Source organism: Notolabrus celidotus, chromosome 2 (genome assembly GCF_009762535.1).
Source record: "Notolabrus celidotus isolate fNotCel1 chromosome 2, fNotCel1.pri, whole genome shotgun sequence".
Lineage (NCBI taxonomy): Eukaryota > Metazoa > Chordata > Actinopteri > Labriformes > Labridae > Notolabrus > Notolabrus celidotus.
The window spans coordinates 14,567,775-14,593,472 of NC_048273.1; the positions used below are offsets into that span (position 1 = coordinate 14,567,775).

At 39.8% G+C, this 25,698-nt stretch overlaps 3 protein-coding genes across 5 annotated transcripts in view; all 3 read right to left on the minus strand.

The window, feature by feature from the left end:
* The window catches only part of ell (elongation factor RNA polymerase II), a 54,555-nt gene extending 45,493 nt beyond the window's left edge, over positions 1 to 9,062 (minus strand). The window contains exon 1 of the mRNA XM_034705079.1: positions 8,881 to 9,062. Coding sequence (XP_034560970.1) covers positions 8,881 to 9,015 — 135 coding nt within the window. The 5' untranslated portion in view covers positions 9,016 to 9,062. The remainder of the gene's footprint in view (positions 1 to 8,880) is intronic.
* A 1,558-nt stretch (positions 9,063 to 10,620) lies between these two features.
* fkbp8 (FKBP prolyl isomerase 8) lies at positions 10,621 to 18,848 on the minus strand. 2 transcript variants are annotated; one of them, XM_034706874.1, is made up of 10 exons: positions 18,685 to 18,848; positions 18,389 to 18,573; positions 17,997 to 18,259; positions 16,810 to 16,979; positions 16,597 to 16,685; positions 16,159 to 16,379; positions 15,796 to 15,968; positions 15,638 to 15,715; positions 12,301 to 12,435; positions 10,621 to 12,061 (listed from the first exon to the last, which is right to left on the minus strand). In XM_034706874.1, the coding sequence occupies exons 2-10, from the start codon at positions 18,433 to 18,435 to the stop codon at positions 11,975 to 11,977; spliced, it is 1,263 nt and encodes a 420-aa protein (XP_034562765.1). In that variant the 5' UTR covers positions 18,436 to 18,573; positions 18,685 to 18,848; the 3' UTR covers positions 10,621 to 11,974. The 2 variants fall into 2 exon arrangements, with proteins under 2 accessions (XP_034562765.1, XP_034562773.1); XM_034706882.1 differs by lacking the exon at positions 18,389 to 18,573.
* A 1,666-nt stretch (positions 18,849 to 20,514) lies between these two features.
* Positions 20,515 to 25,698, minus strand: part of ssbp4 (single stranded DNA binding protein 4) — a 102,360-nt gene continuing 97,176 nt past the window's right edge. Inside the window, exons 13-17 of one of the 2 annotated variants that reach the window (XM_034676485.1) lie at positions 25,145 to 25,215; positions 24,974 to 25,052; positions 24,549 to 24,577; positions 24,361 to 24,462; positions 20,515 to 23,337 (exon numbers count right to left, since the gene is read on the minus strand). In XM_034676485.1, the coding sequence (XP_034532376.1) occupies positions 23,257 to 23,337; positions 24,361 to 24,462; positions 24,549 to 24,577; positions 24,974 to 25,052; positions 25,145 to 25,215 (362 nt within the window). In that variant the 3' untranslated portion in view covers positions 20,515 to 23,256. Of the gene's footprint in view, positions 23,506 to 24,360; positions 24,463 to 24,548; positions 24,578 to 24,973; positions 25,053 to 25,144; positions 25,216 to 25,698 lie in introns of both variants that reach the window. The other variant, XM_034676492.1, reaches the window with a different exon arrangement.

Consider the following 25,698-nt stretch of genomic DNA (forward strand, 5'->3'; position numbering starts at 1 on the left):
TCAGAGGAAAGAGGGTTAGCTGGAAGTGTTGCAAAGGGAGAAGATAATTTTACAAAATAATCATAAAAACATCTGCTAAAATCGTGCTGGGGTGTTGTAGTATAATAAGCCTATGAATTCTAATCATTGCAGAAAGCTGTTTCTTTCCCCTATACTGTACATTATCAATAGATGATATACATTTAGGTGACTCCATGTGACATGAAGATTAGTTTTAACTAGGGATGTCCAAATCAGCTTTTTGGCCCCCGATCAGATTTTTAATATTGAGCATATGCCAATACAGTCCTCATCCGATACTTGTGTTACTTTAGATAATAATTGCACAATAGGTAATAGAGTTGAGCTGCAAGCTGTCTTTTTTTCCTTTTACAAAAATTAATTACAAAAATAACTAAACTATGTCTGTGTTTATTCCACTTAACTTAATCCAACTAGCATTGTTGTAAAACTCCTAATTTGTTTTACAAGCTCTGCAACACTCAAGAGACAGTGCAGCATTCCACTGCGAGAAGGAGAACATAAATATTAGGAATGACAGCAAGATCAAAATACGCCCAGTTGCTGCCACTAGCTATGGAGTGGCATGTCAGTATATAGAACAAAAGCTGCCGCTAGCCATGAGGCTGCTAATGTTAATGTAACAGACTGTCCTAGGGGTGTGCCAAAATATCGTTGCTATGATATATCGCAAGATTATTGATACACTGGCACTGATATCGATATTTAAAACAATAAACATACAGCTGTTCAAAACAGATTCTCTTTGATTTACAGAGTCACTACTTCAAGCCTCCACATGATGGCACTTAACATGAATAAGAGTGGGTGCTGCGGTAGAGTACTCTTGAAAGGAAATAAAAATAAGAAAAAGAAAATGGTGCAAAGTGGAGGATTAGCAAACAGCAGAGAAAAACACCTCAAAGATGCACCATCGAATCCTTTCAGCAGGGAACAAAACACTCCATTTTCGTGCATTCTAGGGTCCTACAGCTGGCAAAGTGCAAAATTGCGAACTGCTCCATAAACAAAAGTGAAAGTTAAAAATTGCACTAGCAGCAGTTAACTCTAATTGACCCAGTAACATGCTGTTTGCGTATCGTTGGCATGGAGACAAGCCGTGGTATACACGTGCTGACCCGACCAAAACATATAGTGAAGGAATAACAGTTTCGGGGGCCACAAATAGGTGGCCGGCAGGCCGGGTGCGATTCCTTGATTCCTTCAAGGTTTGGCCTCATTCATGTTATAAATTATGTATGTATTGGTCCTTCAGCTCCAATACAAAGTTTATGCTTAAAACATTCCCTGGCTTCAAAGTGCTCCAGTGTTGGTCAAACAGCACAGGCAAAAATCACGTTTTGTAAATCAACACATCAGACTGACATGGTCACCACATAGGTACACCATGACATTTAGAGTGATATTTGGCTTTAGTGTTTATGGTCATCTCTTGCAGTGTCCCGTGATCTGCAGAAACTGGAGAGTCAGCATTTCCTTAAATAACCAAAGCACTGGCACAGGCTGACCAGTGTCAAGCAACACATCCCCACACAGTCACACAGTCCCCTTTACTTCCCATTGGGAAGGTAGTCTGCAGTCAGGCACAAGAGCTAAACTGACGAGTGTAGACTGACCTCCTTGTTGAAATCTGTAGGCTGTCAACACAACTACTTAAAAGAGGATTGAACTTTACCTGCACTAAGTACTCTTTAAAGCTCCAGTGAGGAGTTTTTAACCGGTTGTAAAACAGACTAATTAAATCAGATGCTTCTACGTGACCTACAAAAGAAAACAAAACTGTCAAAAATACACAGTGAATGAGACATTTTTTTGTTAAAAGAAAGCAGGTAACAAGGAAGTGCTGCATCCACAGGTGTCTCCATATCCAAACAACTTAAAGTTCCTTACCCTGCAGGAGCTTTATCAATCAATCAATCAATCAATCAATCAATCAATCTTTATTTGTCGAGCACCAAATCACAACGCTTTTACAAACAAAGCAGGTCTAGACTATGTCATATTATTAACAAAGACCCAACATCAAGAAAGGATAGACTCTTGAGTCTTACCTCAGCTTAATCCACCATGAATACCTCGCAGTATTTAGTTAGTTACAGCGGCGAGGAAAAACTTCCTTTAACAGGCAGAAACCTCGAGCAGAACCACACTCATGTTAGACAGCCATCTGCCTCAACCAAGTGGAAAGAGGGATAGAGGAGATTATGCGATATCATAAACTTGCAATTTATACTTCATATCTATTTAAACAACCTTAGCTTGTTTCCTGAAAATGCCTTTACGCCACTCAACAATTCTGTATTTTGGCATTCTCCCGTCAAAATATTGACACGTGACATGACGGATGTGTTGTTTAGCTTGTTCTGTCAACCATCCATTCTACTTCTGAAATGTCTATAAATAAAAACGGTGTCACGGAGTCCATTATCATGCTCACATGTAGCTCAAAATATAATTACCAAACAATACTGGCAACACGAGATAGTTGCCACTACTGTGATGCATGTCATAGAAATGTAAGACGTCTTGCAGCTTATAATCACCAATTACCTCCCCACAAGACAAAAGATGCAACTTGGGCAGACAAAAGGTTTTCACATTCAAATGGGACTACTCATCGCTCACCCGTTTAACACTGCAGTGCAAAGACACAAGATTGATGTCACTTTATACGTGAGCTTTCCTGGAATACCAATAGAATGTTCATTGTTATACATCTTGGAACGATTCTTGTCGTTTTTTACCATGATCTTTCAGTTTTTCAGAATGTCTTCAAACAGCCACGTCTCTCATAATAAAAAAGAAATGTCTGAGAACTACTAAATTAAACTATTAGATGTTTTAAATACTGGGCCGCACCCGAAACAAGCATTCAGAGACATAATTAAGAACTTCTATCAGTACTCATAACCTTCAGCTTGAAGACGCTCTAGTTACTTTACTCATTTCCTTGCTGGTAAAAAAGACTAATAAGTCTCTGGACTGCCGGTCCCAGAGCAGGAACTCCACTTCACTCTGTCCTCAGGCGCTCCTCCAGAGGAACCAGCTGACTGACACTACTCATACAGGAAGCCAGTCAATACACTCAACTAATGCTACTTGTCCATTTGTAAACAATTTTGTTCAGTTTCTCAAAGCAGCTGCTGTGATGAAGCCTCAAACTGCCTGGATTGTAGATTCCTAAACAAAAAAAAAAGTAGGGGCTTGCAAAGGTTGAAACCATTTCCAGTCAAACAATCGCAAAACTACGATCACAAACATGTATTACATCCCTGACTGAGCCATGTCTTTGAAACTGAAGTGTGTGTCACTCGGTTGTTCTTCCTCTTCCTTTACCGAGCTTCCAGCTCACCCCTGCTGTTGGAGCTGGCCAGGGTTTGAATTATGAGGAAGTTGGTGGAGCTCAGCTCCTGGAAAAGATATTTGACCCACAGCAAAAGCAAAGTAAGTTCAAGTTTTTGTTGGTGACATGTTTGAATAATTAGCTGTACTTGTTTTGTTTCATTATTAAGGATGATTGGAAAACAGGGCTGTCAGCGTTAATGCATTAACTGTGATGTGATTAAGGTCTGAAATTCACTCAGTTGTTTTTTTGTTTTATTTATTTATTTATTTTTAATCGCTGCTATTTTGTCCCTTTTGACCATAGACCGTATAAAATATGGACGTAGGATCCGTGACATCACCCATCCGTTTTGAGGCCAATCGTCGGCGGGAGCCGTATTGCTGCTGTCGAGTGATTGTGACGTAAAGAGGTGGGCTTTGAGCCTCCTAGCCAACAGCTACAGTTTTCCCACCTGTCAATCAAGCCAGCTGTGCCTCTCATTGGAAGACTCGTAATCTCAATATCTTTGAAATTGCTGTGTCAGAAAAAAATTCACCCCCACTACAGTGTGAGCCGATTGAGAAATGAGATATCCAGACTACACTTGTCTTTTGTACCAGGCTGTAAACATGTTTATTTCTGCTGTAAAGATCGGCTTTTTCTAATTGTTGTGTATGTGGTTTCCGGTAGTTCCAGACCAAGCCTCAAGCGGATCCTCGATGAACTGCAGGTTTTAGCACTTCCACATTGGACTCATATTTTTAGACCGGAGGTTGCTGCCATGGTGGAAAACATCAACAGCACTACACTTGAATTGAAATATCACCAAATGACTTCAGGTTTGAGCTATCCCCTACTCGCTAAGCATACAGGTGCAGATAATCAGACTGATGTGAATTGCATTAAAAGCTAGCAGTACACTATTTGCCACCGACGTCCTACAGGGGACACTCGGGTTGTAGGGATGTCCACAGGTTGGCATGTCTAGGTTTTCATCAATTTAGCCTTAAAAACTGTTCTGCCAGCAAAATAATGGAATTTTAAACTTGCAATTAAAATGCTACAAGTTGTGGTTGAGGACTTATCTTTATGGTCAAGTTGAGCACCCATGTAGCGGACAGCCTGGGTTTTGAATCCAGCCTGCAGCCTCTTTCCTGCATGCCATTCCCCCACTCTCTCCAAGTTTCCTACACTATCCACTGTCCTCTCCTCTATAAAACAAAAGGTGTAAAGCCCCAAAAATATAACTTAAAAAAGAAATGCTATAAGTTGTGATAAACTATAGTAGTTAATCATGATTTTAAAAATGAAACGTATGACAGCGCGCTACTAAAACAGAACTCTACCAACCATAGAATTGCTCAAATGTGAGCAGAGAGCTACTTTCAGGTGTTGATTTACACAGGAAATGACTTTTTGAGACATTTTCAACCCCTTTAATGGTCAATAAGAAAGGTACAAATTAAGTCTCCAGCAAAGGAGCCATGATCCAATGTGATCTGCAACCCAGCAGCCTCTCAGCTTTGTTTTCACTTAAGTTATGAGTACAGCTCAAATCTAGCCTGTGCTAAAATAATGAAGAGAAGAGAAACTGAAATTCTAACAACAGAAGTTTGTGTCAACATGCATTTGTCACTGCATATAAGAACAAACCAAGTGAGAATCTGTGTTTGCACAAATATTTAATGCATTATTAGCAGGCAGAGTGTCTATTTGCACTGCTGCTGGGTTGAATGGTTAGCATGTCATTGAGGCCTTTCCTTACTTTTGAATATCCATGTCTCTGAGCTCTATTTAGTAGACATTATCTAGTTTTTTTTAGTTCACACACACAGATAGTGTCATTGATTCAGTAGTGCAACAAACCTGCCCACCTTCATTTGCTCACTGCATAGCAGAAAGTGGTTGGATGTTTGCTCAGTATGTGTGATCCTGTGAAGACACTGTGACTAAGCTGCAATAAAAGCTGTTAAAGTCATGAAACTGGTGTTTGTATGTTTGTGCCTTCAGTCACTCATATGTCTGTTTCAATTCAGAAAGATTATGGTAGTAACATTGTAAACATTAATACATGTAACAGCCCCAAAATGTTGCAGCACAGGCAAATATCAGCTGACTACACTGAACCTGCACCACAAAATAGAGCAGTGTCACAACATGCAGACACCTGTTTGCTCAATGGCCTAGATCTGGTCAGACTGTGAGTAAGGGTTTTAACTGAAATAACAGGGAAAGGCTGATACAGTAAGCATACAGTAAGCTGTAAGTGGGCTGTTAGTCTGTGAGTCTGTATCAGAGGTGTCTCTCATCAAAGATGTATCTGAACTGTAAAAAATAAAATGTCTTCTTTGCGTCTATGTACAGGAAAACTGAGCCAGTAAATCAAACTCTCAAATAGACAGGCTCTCTGTTCATAATAACCTTATTCATATTGGAAAAGTTTAACTATATCAGTGGAACCTAAAATTGCATTAGAGAATACATACACGTTTTACTTTCATGTCTTTGTGTAAAGTAGCAGTAGTAGTACAAGTACAAGTAGTGCATCTCTTAACTACCTCTTTGCCACCAAGGGCCGTTTCGGAGCTGGTGTTCAATTGAAAACCAGTTTTTTGTGGTTCGACTGCGAGAGCATCGGCTCCCGGCAGGAAACAGGTTCAAGAGTAGCACCAAGTCTTAACTGGTCTAGAACATAGACTGTATAAATAATGGACCTAGTATCCATGATGTCATCCAACTGTTCCTGAGCGCTGTTTTGAAGTTAACTCAACCTATCTTCTGTTGAGATAGTGTGAGGTAAAGAGGCGGGCTTTGAGCCTCCTAGCCAACAGCTACAGTGTTCCCACCTGTCAATCAAGTCAGTCATGTCCTTAAATGGCAAAACTCGAAATCTTAATATCTTCTGAGCTGTCCCGTCAGAAAAAAAACAACCCCCGTACGGCGAGTGCCGATCAAGAAATGAGCTACTTAGACCTAAACTGTTTTTTTGAACCAGGCTGTAAACATGTCAATTATTGCTGCAAAGATTGTCTTTTTTGAATTGGTGTGCATGTGGTTTCCGGTGTTTCTGCAGCCAGCCTCAAGTGGACGCTCGATCAATTGCAGTTTATAACACATACGCATGTGCTTCATATTTTGAGACAGGAGGTTGCCGCTTGTGATAGACACGTATCATACAACTATCAAGAAGATGGGCTACAAGCAACAATTTAAACACATCCCATCGGATAGCTTGTTTGAAAAACACAACCTTGGTTGATTTAAACATTAGAAAAAACATCAACATGGCAACATATTGTCATCCTGACTAGGGATGAACGATATTATCAGCACATTATTGTTATCAGCCAATATTTGCTTTGCTGCACACATGTTGGGCTCATGTTTTAAGTTAAATTTGAATTTAAGCAGCAGTCTGTAAGGTACATGTAGCTGACTAATTTAGGCACATTTACTGTCAAAGAGTAAACCATTTTATTTAATTTGGGTTTAATTGCTGTACAGATGCACTTTTAACATGTTCCCTGTGAACAGAGGGTTAGGTTTCCTTACTGTCAAATGTGAAATTGGCCAAATTTGCCCTGGTTGTGGGTATTGTTGTGATTGTATCAGGGAGAGCATCATCAAGTTTTAAGTAGGATGCATCTTTTGTGTAAATTTGGTTTGAAACATCGTCATAAATCAATATGCAGTTTTAAGTATTAAGTATTTTCTTATTTTGCTCAAGAAATGGAATATTACATAACACGTGATAAGAGTATCACCATAATACTGTACGCTAACTCCAATACAGAAGAGAATTGATGACCTCTGCAATTAGGTGTGCGGTAAAAAATATCGATATCGGTAATCGGGGAAATTAGTTGTAAAATATTGTGCATCCCTAATCCTGATTTGTGTGATAGAATTATTGTATCACTGAAACCAAACATCAATAGTAAAGATAATAAGGCACTATTAATAGATTTCCCTTCCAGTTCCACTCACTGCGTCACTACTTCATGAATTAAGAGTGGCGATATTGGTGGTCATTAGATGAATGTCTAGAAATTGAACAATTAACACTGAATTGCTATATCATGATGGTATCATTATCAGGGGCATTTACTTTGGTATCACATTGTGAGTGACTCTATGCTTCCCACTCATAGTCCACATCCATAAACTATGAGAAACAGATATACTTTATTTATCCTGGGGGATATTCAGTTGTTACAGAATGCTCTTGTACATAGTATGAACAACTCAAAATATGAATAGAAAGAAGGAATAAAATAAGTTATAAGGAATGAAATAATATAATTTGGATTAATAATAAGTATACAGAAATGCAGAATAGTTACAGTTTGCTATGTAAAAAAGCACTGGGAATGAAGGCCCTTTAAAAACTTAAAGAGACAAACCCACTGTCTTGTAGCAACTCTGTTTCAAGAGTCCAAGAGGTTTGCCCTGTGTATTGATTATTTATTGTGTGCATCGTGTATTGGGTACTGGTACTACACCTCGTAGTTGCCCAAATACCTGTTACAATTGTCCTGTTCAGACTTATCAGCTGCTAAGGGCCTGCTGCACACAGCTGCTGAAGCTGAGATAAGGCCCTGTCCTGCTGCTGGCCTGCCAGGTTTTCCCTGTCAAATATTTATAGAAGCTGAAACGTTAGATGACCATCAACACACTTATAGATCCAGACCAGAAGGCACATGCAGCAGAAAGGAGCAGAGGACACATTTCAGCGATTTGACGTCGAATCCCCTCTTCCTCTAAGAAATGAACTATTATAAATGTTAAATCTGCAGTTTAACAACTTCGAGCCTCCTCTGAAGCTATCAAATGAAGCCTGTGGTGACAGTGAGGGGGTTGGGAAAGGAGATGGCCATTTTTCGCACGAATACTGGGTACTTTTCCACATTATTCACTATGTTGACAGTAGGTACTCACACAAAGCTGGGCTTCCCCAGAGTTAACAAATTAATATCGATTAAAGTCAGCGAGAAGACTAGTTGCTGGCTAGTTAAGCTAGCTAGATTTTTTGACAGCTTAACAAACTTTCTGGAAACATCTGTACACACAGCAAAAGTTGCTCCACATTTTCGGTAAACATTTTAAGGGTTATTAGATGAACTTTAGGGGGGCAGTTCATCAACCGAGTTAAACAGTTGCCAGCAAACACCCTAAAATCGAAGTAACTCCTGGACTTGAGTTTCCAGCAGCACTGAGCTGTGGTTAATGACCGAGGAGCCTCAGAGGGTCCAACAGTCTGTGTGGAGTCTGGGTGTAGCTACCAAACAGCTACCTTTACATCCACCTCGAGTCTGCTCCTCCAGCTGAGAGCTGCTGGTCGCTAAAACTCGACACTTTTCAATCCAAACTAAGCAGCCAGCCACAGTCACAGCCTGCTGAGGATCACAGCATGAAGGCAGCAGCAGTAGACAGAGTGGAGAGAGACTGACCTCACTCTGCCTGCTGTCACTGACGCCCGGACACACTTCAAATAAAGACAAAATGTCACCACACTAACAAAAAGGGCCGTTTACCTTGCTGCTCTGATAGCCTTCAAACGCTCTCAGTGCGCTGTCAGTGAGTTTAACGTGAAAGACGGAGACATTGCTGCCGTTGCTCACTCTTCCACAGGACAGTCCGTAGCTCTGCTCCTCCTTCAGCGCCGCCATCTTGCTACCGTTCCCACCACGCGCACGGACGCACTCTGTCGTAAAGAGAGAACTCCCTTTGCTTTTCAATGAATATTCAATGACCGGTCACTGATGATGAAGTCACTCAGCACTGATGAAGACTATGTAGCCACGCTTAAACTATACAAAAATACATAAATACAACAGTGAAACTTAACAGAAAGCAATATAAAATACAGAAAATATAATATAATATGTTTTAGAAGCGTCAACATTTACTTTCACAAAATCTCTAACTAATTCAGACACGTGACTCAGGAAGTGAATTCATGCTTATGATACGATTCTATTTTCTATTTTTGTTCTCGTGAATAATAGGTGAAAACACACTGAACATAAATTCCCCACAGCATTTAGGAACAAGCACTGCACGTCGGCAATGCGTAGGAAGAGGGGAAATGATAGGTCATCTGATTGCGTCATCGGAACGTCAATGTCTGAGAATAAAAAAACAGCATGTTTGGGAGTATCCAGAAAACTTGGGAATGTCTGGCCCTCCACAAATATACAAGATGAATGTAAACACTGAATATTAAAGACATGTCTATGTCGTTTCCTCGAAAACAAAAGTTGCTACACAAATATGACTGAATTAAAGTGGTTTGATGTGGAAGATAACTGATGTGTTTGGCCCATTTTATGAGGCATTGATTCAGCAGAGTTTCATTTAGTCATTGATATGCATAAAACCAGCACCGGATCTACCATATGGGCAATATGGGCACGTGCCCAGGGGCCCCTGAGCACATAAGGGCCCTCAGCAATGGGAGTGGTGGAAAAAAATGTGCATTCCCATCCATTAGCAAACTGCAATGCACTTTATAGGTCGTAATAAATATTTTTCTCATGAAGTCTGTATTAAGTCTGAGTGCTTTAAATCGTTATTTAAAACACATCTCTTTGCATTGGCATTTAACTCCTGTTCAGCGAGACATCCAACATTTTATCTTTCTTTCATTTATTGTGGCTTTCTTTTATTTTTATTTTTAACTATTGGTTTTTATTGATTGTGTTTAAGCTTGTACATCACCTTGGTCAATGGCACTTGTTTTAAAATGTGCTATATAAATAAAATGTGACTTGCCTTGACTTACCTGACCCACTATCAGCTAAGATGTGTGAATGTGTGTTAGAGTAAAAGAGGGTGTTGCTGAAGCATAACTGTGCTCAGGGACAGCCTAGCAAACCAATCATGTGTAATTAAAGTTTAAAATGATGTATCAGAAAGAAGTGCAGGAAAAGTCGCCAAGCAAAAGGAAATGGACATCCAAAAGCCCAGTGGAAGGGCAAAGAGAAAGAAACGAATAGAAAAAGATGCGGCAGTAATAAAAAATGTCCCGCTTATAAGTAGCTTTTTCAAAAAAGCCGAACAAAGTGAAGAGACGGAGGACGAGCAGCTAGCTAACGATTGCCTGTGTGGTGTGCGTGCAAGTGTGTGCCTGCATGTGAGGGGTACATGAGTCTCAGTGCCCAGGGGCCCCTGGGGTACTTATCGGGCCCTGCATAAAACAATGCATATCAAAAGAAGAATCACTGGACACCTTGTCACTGATTCTAAAAAACTGTGACAATACATAAGGAAACTGTAGTTTCATAACATATACTTTATTGTGACGAATAAAAATGTATCAAAGCAGGGAATGCTAAGAGCATTGCAGAACACTGTCACAAACTGCAAAGAGATAAAGCAACTTCTGTCTCTGTGGACCTTACATCTACTCCAAAGTAGCAGAGGAAATTTGGTTGTCATTTTAACAGTATTTCAGAAAGCAATAATCAAAAACAATGAAATAAATACACACCTAAGGGAACATAAGTGAAAGGAAATTACATAGGTGGAAGAGTACAGAAGAAAATCAAAAATTACACACCAGAGGTTGTACCTGATTGGTCCTCCTTCAACATTTGGTCTTAATAGTAAACAATTGAGGTATAACTGACTAAAACTGAACAATACAAATAAGCTATCCTTCAGTATTATTTTGGCCACATTAATAAACAAACTAATGTACCATTCTTTGTAATTGTCTAGAGGTAACTGTACCTCTGTCTAGAAACTAGCTGTATATGTATATGTGTATTTACAACATACCAGGAAAATCAGACCCTCTCAGCTTTGTGTGGCAATGCAACACACACAGTCAGGTAAAAGTATGAGTCAGCTTTGTTATGACTGTTTCTATCAGACTGGCACTACTTTTTGAGGCAGCAGCACTGATGTCTTTCTTAATGTTCACAAAGTAAAAACATATTTTGAGGAAACCTTTCAATACGACATTACACTATACACCAGCCTCAATAGGCACCATGAAACTGACTCAGCACATTAACAGCTCTGGTTACAATAATTAAAATGTGACTGTTGCATTGCATTATTTCTCTGGTGAATATGTAAAGGCTGCAGAGAGGGTGTGATATAGCTGGCACTTGAGCAGAAATAACAGTGCATGATTTTATTCGACCAGTAAGCATAAAACATTGTCATGAAATGAGGAATGAAAGACATATTTTCTCTTGAATGGAAAATTATAAATTAACTGCAAAATCGGATGTTTTTGAACTCCAACATAATGTAGGACCTTAAAACAATAGCCATTTTGAAGAGACAAAACAATCTTTAAATAACTCCCATTTGAATGCAAGGTAAATCATTTTTCATCTAATTCAAATTATGAACATTAACCATGAAAGACTAACACAATCTGACAAGTAGGCATAAATCTGATATTCATACGGTTAGAAATAGTGTCCTGATGCAAATATTGATGTGTTTTTATTATTTGTCACATAAAGTTCTCAAACATAGCAGAGAAAAGAGAGTGACAGAGGAGAAGCATCTGACCACTTGACTTTTTTTTACCCCCTTTTCAGCTGCCTGATGTGCTTCTGTGTTTCTGCTCTCATATCGTCGGGTCTTGGTCAGGCCACCAGCGTTTGGTTAATTTCTAGCAGCGATGACGACAGATAGTGCTACACCACCGATGGCTACAGCTGTGGCACCGAACAGCCACTTCCAGCTGAGACTCTGGGAAAAGAAACAGTAACAGAAGAGTCTGTGTTAAATAGTTTGAATTATATTATTATACAGTAAAAAGGTCAAAGCAAGATACATCAGATTTATATTGTTGATAAAATACAGAGATTCCTTATTCATTAGCACATAAAGGCGTCCTTGACTCTAGAACAAATATCAGTCCTCATCATGTGATGATGGATACAGATTTCACTGTAACATTGGCTTTTTTTTTTCACGTAAGGACTCACCCATGAAGACTTGGCCCTGTGTTTTTGTGTGCCGCTAGTGGTGGGGTTACCCAGCATCTTTTTATACAAGGCCTGCTCTGCTCCTCTCTGCTCTGAGTTCTTCTTCACCAGCTTGGAGAGCTCTGCATGGATTGTCTATCAAAGGAAAGACAAGACGATAAGGCACCATTTCAATATCTAATGTATACTCCAAGCGGCAACCTCCGGTATAAAAATATGAGTCCAATGCGGAAGTGCTAAAAACTGCAGTTCATCGAGGATCCGCTTGAGGCTGGCTCCGGAAGTACCGGAAACCACATACACACCAATTCAAAAAAGACGATCTTTACAGCAGAAATAAACATGTTTACAGCCTGGTACAGAAGACGAGTGTAGTCTGGATAGCTCATTTCTCGATCGGCACACACTGTACGGGGGGGATTTTTTTTCTAAAGCGGCGATTTCGAAGATATTGAGATTATGAGTCTTCCAATGAGAGGCACAGCTGACTTGATTGACAGGTGGGAACACTGTAGCTGTTCGCTAGGAGGTTCAAAGCCTGCCTCTTTACGTCACAATCGCTCGACAGCAGCAATATGGCTGCCGCCTCCGACTGGCCTTGAAACAGCGCTTCAGAAACAGATGGGTGACGTCATGGATACTACGTCCATATTTTATACAGTCTATGGCTTCAACGAACAAAAGTGGTCACCAAGTGGATTGAAAACAAGAAAACTTGAATCCCAAGGTTTCAGAAATTAATGTGATTATCATGATGGATGGATGGATGGATGGATGGATGGATGGATGGTTGAGGAATTGATCAAACACCTGAAAATGGAAATGGAAAAAATCTTGTGTCTCCAATGCTTTTAATGTTTTAATGTAAAGCACATTGAGTTGCCCTCGTGTATGAAATGCGCTATACAAATAAAGCTGCCTTGCCTTGTGCCATTTGTTGTCTTACAAGAAATCACAGAAGCTGCGTCATAAAATGAGTCTTCCTTTTAGTCGACATTGCAACATACTTCGAGGATATGGGTTCAGTTATTGTTTCATCACTGTCTCAGATCTGAGTCACTTAGAGCTGGTAAATGACTAAGCAACCCAGGGCTTTCAGAAGACAGCAAAAATATTTATGCTTCATAAATGTGCCTCAGAAAGATTGACAGTGCCATAAAGAAGAGTAACAATAAATGCACTTTACAAACAGTTGTAGTGAGAGTCAACCTCAGTGTATATGATAGTTTTCTACCTTGAGGATTAGTGTTATTTATCTAATGCTTACAGTGATTAGTTACATTAACTGCACCCAGGGCAGGTTGGCGCGTCGGTTATGTGCAATCAGCTACCCACGAGAATGACAAAAAAAGACGACACCGACTTATTCCCAAGGATAACAAACATGTTACACCCTGTCCTAACATCATCTCTGTGCCCGAACACTGTGATGAAACAGTTTAAGACTGTCTAAACTGGAGCTGTCAAGTCTGCACAAACACGTCAAAAAGTACACAAACCCAGACAAATAAATCTCCTCTCATCCGTTTGAGTGGAAGATAGAGGGCGTAAATAGCTGACATCAGTGTAAAAAATGTAGACGGCATGTCTGTCAGAGCCTGGAGAAAAAGAGCGATGGCACATCATCCTGTCATCAGCCTGTGCCTGCTTGAGACCGCCTCATTCATTATAATGGCAGCATTCTGGTATTGTCACTGAAGTGCACCCACTGTTCTCTCTGTCACACGGGGTTATTTAGAAGGTCTTGTCTTTAGAATAGCAGAAGCAAGACCAGTTTTTATAAATGAACGGCTAATGTTGCATCAATTAAAAGGGGAAGTTGGCACATTGACATTTAAGACTGAAAAGGATGATAGCTATGTATTGACACAATAATGGACACTTCCTGTGTTAACAGTCTTTGCAAGCTTTAACTTTAAAATTGTGTCTGAAAATGGAAAATCAGCAATCTGAGTAGACTTTTGGTTTAAGGTTATAATTCAACACTAATTTCCACTGTTATCATAAACACGACACTATTAAGAATTTGATTTGGGAGGCTAGTGTATGTACGTCTGGATCAAAAACCATGTATTAACAGTTATGGTAGGCAGAGAAAAAGACAGGCAATGGTATGTATCCAATGTATTCTCAAAATTAGGTCTGATAAAATGTAACATTTCTGGATAAAGACAGATATTGCATTTTACAGAACAATTCTGTTATTCCCTCAATTTCCTTACTTAATGATCGTGCTGTGTGCTCTGACCTTGGACTGTACACATTTATGGTGTCTTGTAAGCCCATGAGGACTGGGCATGTGACTGTATGCATGACACAATAATAAAATAAAAACTTCAAACTTCAAATTTCTGTCATTGCTACCATGCAGTTTGGAACACCAGACCCAGTCAGCAGGTCATACTGCTCTATCTGCTGATAACAAGCCGATTAGCCAATAGTTTGCAAGACTTGAGTTACATCAGTGTACAGGACTGCTCGAGAAGGGGAAATATGAGTAGAATGATTATTTTCATTAGCTGTGCACACATCTAAGTAAGAAAGGTGTCTTTCTGGTATCACAGTCAAAACCATAATATTTACTGCACATAAACTGTTTGCACATTTAAGTCTCACAAGGTAGGCAAAGCGTTACCACACCAGGGATCCTGGGGAGTCTGGATGATTTTTTCTTTTGTTTTCTGTCATCTCAGGCAATGAAACTGAACCCCAAGTAAGCTTCTCAATTGTGTGTTTGCTTTAGATGACATGAATTGAACGCTTATTTCAACCAATTTTCCATTCAGAGATATATATTACAGATTCTTAACAGGCCCATTAAAACCACATCCTATCTGAAAACTTCTCTTGTAATTAGAGTTAAACACAAATGTAATTGCACATCATCTTTCCACTGCATGTGTTGGACGGGACGCTTAAGTAGCGGCCAGGCCATGTGCTGTTTGACAGATTGGTGTAGGACACAAGTGGGGGTTCTGGGCATGAGCACCACCCTGCTGCAGCTCACAGCTGATCCAAGAATCCCACGCACAGAGCCGAGTTCTGTCAGATGGCCTTGTTAAGCCAAAGAACCTTGTATACCCATCTGCATAAGCAGAAGAGTGGTACCAGAGGCTAGGTATTAGATATGGCTGGGGTTCAGGGCAAACCTATTTACAGCAACAACATGAAAACAGATCCTCTGAAATGATGCATCAGCAGTCCACCTGACCTTGCAATACAAACTCATTTGATATTTGAACCTACGGCACCATCTACTGGCCACGCACAGAAGACCATTCATTCTTACCACTACTACTGTGTTTCACCAAAATGTATTGCAAAGAGCATGAAGTACCTTGTTGCTGGGTTCCAACTTGAGAGCCTTCCTCAATGTTTTAGTGGCTTCTGAGTATTCCCCTTGCAAGGCTAGTACCTTGAGTGAAAATACACAACGTCAATTAATCAATGTGCAATAAACAGACAGAAAAAATATGAGAAAAACGTGCTCTATACCTTGCCCATGCGGAAAAGCGCTTTTATGTTTTCTGGCTGGTGTGCCAGAGCTGAGACACAAGACTTAAGTGCTGCATCGTGGTGGTCAAGTTTCAGCTGAGAGGCGGCCATGTTGTTTAAACATTTCACTTTTACATCCATCAGCTCATTCTCCTCCTCAGGACTGATGTCAACTGCAACAAAAAAAACACATTTCAAAAATGCCACAAAATTATTAATATAACAAAGTTACGTTTTTCTCTTTGGGGAGGAGGGGTGTTTGGGATTCTTGCATTTCCAAAAGTGCATAATCACAGTGAGTACTGTTATAAACTATAACCTCATCTAAACATCTCTACCCTGACTCTTTGATCTGAGTCTCACCTTTAGAGCTGGACTCTGCTATCTGTAGAGCAATGCTATATGAGTTGACAGCAAAAGCATAATCTGCACGCTGATAGTGAACGTTGCCTCTCTCTCTCTTATGGCTGGCTAGGGCAATCTTTTCTGCAGGGGGCAGCATTTCCAGGTCCGGAGCATCAGTAGCTTCCTTTAGCTCCACTTCTAGGGATAGCTCTGCGCTCGGAGGAACCTCAGGTTCCAAACTGGAAAGAGGAAGAGTAAGTTAGCAGACATCAGTCACTGGATTACATACAAAGAACATTTCATTTAAAGTTAAATCAAAGACTATTTAAACATTACACCTTCCTTGGGGGTAATGATTGTTTTTGTTACCATGAAATCTATCTATCTATCTATCTATCTATCTATCTATCTATCTATCTAAATTCCTTAGCATTTAACATAAAAACATATCCATACCTCCCCCGATCACCATATGCGTATTTTGCATCAGCATGTATCAAGGCCTTCTCTCCCAGCTCCATGAGCTGCACTGTGAGATCCAGAGCCTGAAAGTACAAAAATCACCACAGTGCTATATCAAAAATAAAAAGACAAATGATTTTAAACTTAGGAATAAACCTTCAAATGGCCTTTCCTGTGTTAGGAGTATCTCAAATGGTGCATTTTTACCTGAATGACATCTCCATCTCCAAGAGTAAATGAGAGATCTGACTGCTCTTTTACAAGGGTCCCGTCTTTCAGGCATGTTTTAAGATGGACTTTTACATTCTGTCCTTTCTGTGGTCGACTGTCTCTCCCTTCTCCTGCCTCCAAGACTTTTTTCTTTAGCTGGTCGTTACCTGGACACAAATACAAGCATATCATTTTCAGTCGGTTACAGTACTGATCACTGTTCAATGTCAGAGCACATAATGGATACTCAGTATTGCAAAAGGGGGTAGTGTCTGGATTAGAGGCTGACATTTTTTCAGGTTTCCCACGGGTCAGGGGATTCGGAGTCAAATTTGTTATTAATCAAGTGATTGGGCTGTACAGGATAAAAAGTTAACGGGAGCAGACGGGAGCGGGAGGTCTAGAGGGACTGTTGTAAAGTCTTACTTGTGACAGCAAGAAGTTTTCTCAGTTCATTGTGTGTAAACTGTAAACATTAGCTCACAGTTTACGCACCTGCACCACCAGGTAACGTGGGAATCTCTCCTGCTCACCAGTTTAGCTCTGAGTTTCTCTGCTTTTTCCTCCAGTGCATTAAATCGTCTTTTCCTCTGTAAACTCCGGCTCATAAAAGGTGTCCACGTGTGTCCACAGTAAACGGCATGACATCAATGTGGTCAGAATCCTTCATTATTAAGTTTAGTAGTATTTTTATGACTTTGAAGCTGCAGACCAGAACAGCTGATCAGTGCACTGCAAGTGGAGGAGCACGTCTGTGTTGCGCCTGCAATTAATGCAACAAGTTTTCTGATGTGAAGTGAAAGTGAAGTGCTGATAAAAATCACAAGTGGAGTGTACACCTAACCTGGGATGAGTGCTAAAGTCTTTTGTTCATTGAGGTATGTATTGCCTAAAGACTAGAGGAGCGGGAGACATTAAGAATGGGAGCAGGATGGGAGTGGGAGTCATTTTACCTGGACTGGGACTGGACAGGATTTTTTTTTACTCTGGCCCGGGATTGGGACGGGACCAGATTTTTTCTGTGGGAGTGGGATGGGACAGGATTGAAAATCCACTCCTGTGTCACCCTCTAGTCTGGATATGAGGACAGAACCTCCCTGTCGTCAATATGAACTTTTTAACAACAGCAACTTGTATAGGACGTAATCTGAAACGATCTGACACATTGGCTATCTGCTGCATACCTAATACGTCCAGCCATTCGTCCACAGGAGCTGGAGGGTCTGTGTCAGTATTTTCCTTTTCAGACTCATCTGCGGGTTTTTCCTTCCCACCTCCAGCATCTTCTAGAGGAGGGGGATCGTCGTCAATGTCTTCTTCATCTAAGACCTCAAAATCTTCCCCGCTGTCCAGCAACGAGGTTTGTCCATTCTTCTTCGCTGGTGACGGACTGTCGTAGCTGTCAGACACGTCCATATTCTCCTCTTGGTCCGTCATTAGTAGAGCACTAAGAGAAAGGGTTAAATCATTTAAATGTCGCAACCTTGTTGACGTTTTTTTCTAAAACAAGAGAACTCGATAACGTCCAAATCACTGATTCATCCAATGCTACAGAACGATTTCAATTCCAACTTACCTTTCACTACTTCGTGTTTTACATATATTTTGGTGATCATCCACCATGCTAACCAAACGTTTCCAGAAGTTTCTGACAAGTTATCTCCTCGTTACCTTTGCAAGCAGCTAGCAGGCTAACACACAGTAGCCGAGGAAGTTCACATTAGCCAACTAGCATTAGCTGTAATCTGGCTAGGCAAGCTCCTGTTAGTGGACACAAACTGACGAATCACTGCTTATATCGACTGTAGATAGAGTACGTTCGTCAGAGGGGCATGTGATATTAGCCCATGTATCAAATAAACAGTACATTACCTTCTGACACTATCTCTGCAGAGCCTTGTTTTGGTCCTGGACAATCTCCCTCTGAGTCACAGTGGTGAAGTCTGTTTACATTTGGGACACAGGCGCAGATAGAGCCCCAGTGAGCTGGTGGACATGCAATATGAAACTGACTTCGTTGCGGACCTAGCTCGTCCCAACCAGCTGCTTCCTGTTAACCTTGAGCTACTGCAATGCTATTGGACCTTTTCATGCATATTAATGTTTGACCTCAGGGCTGCAGTTTTAACCATAGATATATATATGTCTATGGTTTTAACCCTCCTGTTATGTTCGTTTCTCAGGGACAACAATAATGTTCCTTGGTCAACTTGACCCGGGGCATATTTAATGATCCAAAAGTGTAAGAACCCAAAAAAATCTCAATAAACATTTTTTTAATCTCATTATTAACTCCATTATTTACCATTTAAACCAATATTTAGTACATTGTTGTTCTCTAATTTGCACAGATAATGGCTCAATGAGGATAACTCACTCCTGTTTATGAACACAGTTGCAAAGAAACATTTAGTATTAGACACTTCTGACCCCTTTTAGCCTCCACTTTGACTGCAGATCAAATTGACCCACAACCAGTATCTATGTAATATAAACATGCAAGGAGGGTTGTAAATGTCCTAAATGAGCCATAGTGAAAAAATACTTAAACATTTTTTTTTAGAGTTTTTTAACTTTAAAAAGGGTCAATTTGACCCACAACATAACAGGAGAGTTAAGTTATCACGTGGAAAATGTGTCTGTTTTAGTTACTGTATTACTAGCTAGAGAAGATTACAAGCCAGCATACAATACAACGTATAATGACCTACTTTCATATATTTCATATAACTATCATATTAGCTGTTAACAATTCAGAAATAGTAAAAAAAATAAAGCCATATATTTTTTAAAGTGGTGTTAAAGGTACAATTGGTAGGAACGGGGTAAAAAACAATACTTTTTTTGTGCTGGGTTAGGAAAAAAAGTCATAATGCCCATCGGTACTCATCAGTAATTGAAGTAATTTGAGATCATGCCGAAACCTCTGTGTTTTCCAATGCCTTTGTATCAAGCAATGTTATTATTCCCCTCGTTCCCGTTATCATGGACCAATCAGAGTTACTCTCCTACCCTCCATCCTGATTGGTCGAGACTACGTCGTCCTAATTGGCTGGGAAGCCGGCACTACTTCCTCATAGAATGCGCACGAGAAGTAGGCAAAATCTGGTGAGGGGGGTAGTGTTGGCATTCAAAATCTCTCTCCTGACTGATGTTTATATCACGACTACCAACAGAAGATTTAAAAGCACCATGAAGTAGAGCCATTGCTGAATTAAATTGTTACTTTGCCATCGTCTTACCAAACATGTTATATTTGCAAATGATTAGCATCTGAATGTGAGGAATCTATGTAATATTTGTGACAGAACCATATATTTAGTCATAACCAGACTTGGTAGATGCTTTTCACATTGTCTAAATACATTTTGTATCATTTTGTGTGTATTTCTTAAGTGTACAAAGAAGGCTGGTGGGATAGTGCCGCCCATAGCAATCCCATCCTATACAACTATTTAGAAAGATGTCTGAGGTTCTCAGTAATCCAGGTCATGGTAATTCAAAGCTTGATCTGAAAAGGCAACTTGACATGGTAGTATTTAGAGAAGTCCTTTAAGGTAATAATGTCACCTTTAAGATTTGTATGGTTAAATTAAAATGATATCTAATTAGGGCTTATATGATCCATTCCTGTGCTGTGTAGGACTTTTCTTTGTGAGAGTGGGGGTGGAAAGCTAAATGGAAGAGAGTCAAACAACAAGGAAAAATCAAATGACATTTATTATTGATGCATTGTTTCTTTTTTGATAAGCAAATTATCTGTTTTTCTTTCAGTCTAAAGAAACTTTACAATATAAAGAAACATACAAAGAACATCTTTATTACCTACACAAGACACCTAAGTCCCTAAGACAAGATTCTGAACTATCCTACCATGTAAATACAAAGCAAACCCAAGAGACAGACTGCTTCATATTGAATACTGCCGTGTCATCAGAAAGGACCATGAACGGTACAGGAGAATCATTCATTTCCCGTTCCCCTGAATCCCTCACCCCTCCCCGACATAATCACCCCGCCCGACCAGCAAATCTTTCTAATGGTACAGTATTATACATCACAATAGAAGTACAGAGATGGCCAACGATCGATATACACAGAGGACTGAGAGAGGATCAGTGAGAGAGCTTCAATCTATACAATAACAGGAGCGAATAGCAAAGGACACAGTTACTTTTTGATCTATTCTTAATTTAAAATGAGGTTCTCATAAGTATTTTTACCTTTTTAAAAGTTTTGTCTTAAATTGATAAAAATCCTTCATATTAAAAACTGCAATAAGAGGTCACATGTTTTTTGTGAGAAGATGCCCTTTGGAAAAAATCAGTCAAATGATTATTCAAAGCCAATAGTAACATTTAACTGACACATAAGGAGAAAAGAGCAGAGTGAGGACGCCACAGTTAGCTTGCTTCTCTCTGTCCTGTCCTCTCTCTGTCCTATCCTCCCCACCATACAAGTCTCTAGCAAACAGTCTGCATTTATTGTGTAACTGTATTCTATACATTTGAATGGAAATTTAGCCACAGCGCATCCGTTCTCTATGAAAAACATGGACAGATTTATTTATAATTTACTTTCAGCTGTATTCATTGGTAGTGACTGACATATCAAAACATGTCAATGATATCAAAATGCATTTTACAGTATTTACAAAAAAAATAAAGGAAATTAAAGAGAAGAGGGGGAGAAGTTTTTGGGGAATGGAAAGAGGAGGGAGGTGTGTGTCACTACATTAAAGGAGCACTGGAGAGAGAGTGTGTTTCCCACAAGCCACCCATAGCCAAATCCTGGAGATGTCCCTGTTCGGTACAATCTGTTCACATTGATATCAGAAAATTGATAAATACATCACCATCACCCATAGAGGCTACAATGGTTGTAAAGTTATTGTTGGTTTGAGCAATGACAGAAGTGCTGCAGTGTGATACCAGGAGAAATGATTTATCCATAAGAAACAGTGACCGAGTACATAGCATACAGAGAGAGACAAATTAAATAGCGTGATATGTAACTATGTTTGTCTTTGTGTGCAGATTCTATGGGCTTTCTTTATTCATTAGAATATATTTAAAATAAAAACAATCTGCTGAAAGTAATCCACAAAAAATTGACATATATCCATTACAAAAAGTATCCCATTATTGTTCCTTTTCTTTAGACAGACGATGCTACAGAGTCAGTTCACCCTGAGGTGCATCACTGTGCTCGATCATCAGCGCCATTGCAACCTCGCAATAACCAGGATCCACTAGCTGGTCGATGTGAGTTCCAAGGATGCAGTTATTCAGTCCACCTTGTCTGGGTATCTTAGAGGACCCCAACTCAAAGCAAGAAAACAGGCTCCATGAGTGTATTTGAGTTCCCACAATATCTCCTGAGTCCAAAAATGAGACATCAGAGATAGACCAGAATGAATCCTGGGAGGGAAAGTCCACAGTGAGGTTGAAATATAACAAGATGATGAAAGGTAAGGAACCACTTTCAGGATTCACAGAAAACTTGTAAATAACAAATAATAAAAACAACCACAATACAAGCTTAACAAGTCGTATATACAGACAAGACCCAATCTACAGAGGAGATGCTCTCTCGCTCTGTGTGTATGACTGAACGAGGACTGGCACCTGTCTCACAATCATAACAGGTTTCCATCTGAGCCACTGTAAAAACATAGAAAACTCTGAAAATGGGGCTTATTAAGACAAGATAGCAAGACCGTTCAGGTGCATCAGCAGACTCTTTGTACCAGAGAACAGTTACCCTTCCAGAAAGCCGGTTTGAATTTTAGGGTTAGTTCAAGGTGAAAAATGTAGCAAATGGCTCTATAAACATTTAGATGACGGAGACTCCAGCTACAAGGACAGAGGAGGTTGAAAGAAGAGGTACGTGAAGTGAAACAAAAACAAAACACACCAAACGGCCTAAAATCATGTAAACAGAAAATGATTGTGCATTTTTTGAGTGTGTGCTTATTTTGTCATTGTTGATGCTGCTGCTGAGATAAAATGTGCCCTTTACAGGAAATCATAACTACATTAGTAGAATAATTCAATTATGAAAATTATAACAATAATATTACCATAATGAAACAAAAAAATACAAATATTTACCGAAAACCATTCTTGTCCTAAAATAACTTTATCAGTTCATCCTTTTTTTTTTTTTTTTTTTGTAAATTGTTTCCATCAAAGGAGCAGAGTTTATGAATGAGAGTTTTCAGCCTCTGTCAGTCAACAACTGCATGCCCTCATAAGTTATAACCAGCATGATACAAAGGTGTGGTGGTAGATGCAGTGGGGCATCTTGACTGGGTTTAAATGCCACCCACGGGGCAGGTTTTGGAACAGTTTCAGACTCTTTCTTTCCTAGGACCCGAGTCGAGACCCAGTAGGGGAGGAGAAGTGAAGAAGAAAAGACCCTTCCTGTTGCTTGGAGGCCTTTTCATGTTCTCACACCCATTTTACAGGCATTGGGATGGGGGGCCTTGAGAGGATTCCTGCTTTCCAGGGCCATCCCCAGGGGCTGGGTGGCACAGCACACCGTCCACGAGAAGGGAGAGGAAGTGGGGGAGGAGGGTAATGCAAGACGCACCAGGGGTGGATGGGAGAAGGGGATAAGGGAGATGAAAAAGAAATAAAATAAAATAAAAGATAAAAAAAATCACACACTCATCGTCATGTTGGGTGAATACTGTAAAGAGAGAAAAAGAGAGAGGGAGGGGGGAAAAGAGAAGCCAAAACTATGTTAAACTTCTTATACTTCCCAGTACAAGATAAAAGCAGTTCAGCTAACTTAACTAGAGGCAAATGCCTCCTGTAGCATACATTACACATAACAATTAACCCTTTCTAATCCTCTTGATATGTCAGTAAACCAGCAGCAAGCAAAGCAGAGTTCAGCCCAAGGGGAAATGTTAAGGAATGTCAGATCACAGTGAAGATAACGTAGCAAAATGTCAGTCTGATATTAATCACTGTATGACAATCTCTCCATGCATCAGAGAAAGCATATGACGTGGTTTGTTTCCATGCTGGTGTTTGTTCATGCTGTGTTGGGTAAAGCTGAGAAAACTAAGCACAGTTAAAAGAACTTAATTTGAGGCTTGGTGTCACGGTCGTGATGATTTTTTGAATCATGAGCTGCACGGAGCCACAAGACATTTTGAAACAGGTCTGTAGTTAAAATCAGTTAAAGTGAGACAGCTTTGTGCAACATTTAAATTTAGACATCTATATTAATGTGACCTCAAGTTTGATTTGAGCCATAGGTAGAGGATACATAATGTACACCAGCCTGAGGTCATTATGGACAGTTAACGCACACAATTAGAATTACAATTTATTGACCTGAATTTAAATTTCAGGCATTTTCTGTAAAAAAATCTGTTATCCTGCTACTTCCACTGTGCAGATATCCCTGTAATCTACAGATTACAGTGACTACATGTTTTATTCTTCGCCTTGTCACAGCTAAATAGGATTTAACATGAGATCCTCCTAGTATTCCCAGCTTAAGTGTTATTATATTTCATTTCATGGTACTCACACTTTCACTTTGGAATGGGTTTAAAAAGTTGCCTGCCATCTCGCCGTCGTCCCGTGGAGTGCCGGGAGGATTGTTCATGCCCGCCATGTTGTTGGGAGAATTCTAAACACAGATGATGAAGAGCATTAGGAACACAAATCTCCTCACAAAGAGAACAAAGGACAAAGAAACGGGCAGTCAAGTCTTACCTTTGGCAACCCATCCATGTCACCAGAACCTGTGATCAGAAACAGAAGACAGGAAACATGAATCATTATGAGGTAGCTATAGGCCGATCCTCAGCTGCTAATCCAACATCAGTTCAGGATATCCGGTGAGGGTACAACCAGTCTTCCCTCTCACATGTAATGGCTTTTTAATTAAGCTATTTGTTTCAGATACAGATGAGCACAGACTCACTGGCGTTCACTGATCCATCAACAGGATCAATTGGCCTCCTCTCTGCTCCACTAATCTTGTTTTAGCTTTGTTCAATACACAAGGAACAAGAACACTTCCTCTGCAGGCCATAAGAGGGCAGAGTCTTGCCTCTAAAGCTCTTGAAACATAGAAAGCAACAGGAGCCTTCATCTGACACTGTTTACATACACTTCAATCTCTTTTTGATTCTCACCTAGTGATCCATTCATATGATGCTGTTCCATAGCACCCATGCCACCCATGGGCCCATCAGGACCTGGTCCCATTGGGAACTATAGAAAAACAGTAGAATTAGCAAGGGTCAACAGGTTCTTTGAAATGTAGAGGCACTTTAGTATTTCATGAATAACATAACATCACTTACGTTAGGTCTATTTCCACCAGGACCAATTGGGTTCATCATTGTGTAGATGTTTTCACTTGAGTTTGTTGAATCTGTGAATAGATAGCAGTTATATATTAATAATCAGAATACTTTAAAGCACCCTAATGTCTATTTTCATATCTTGAATCCAATAGTTCTAGAAAAAGAAAAAATACAGTGTGTTTTGGTCAAAGGATGGGGTACTGAGTGAAAAATTGTGGAACGAACTGCCCCCCCCATTGTTGGATTGTCCCCAACATTACTGACTTTTAAATCCCGTCTTAAAACGTAATTTTACTCCTTGGCTTCTAACCCAGCGTGAGAGTTGTGTGGTCTCTGTCTCTGTCTGTTCTTTTATTGGATTTGTATTTGCTCTTACAGTGCTTTTATTCTTTTTAAGTGTTTTATTTGTTTTATTATGATTCTTTTACTTTATTCTATTTTATTGTATGACAGTGTTTTATGTTCTGTGTGTTTTAACTTATTTTACCTCACTGTGCAGCACTTTGCTAAACTTGATTGTTTTTTGAAATGTGCTATATAAATAAAGTGGA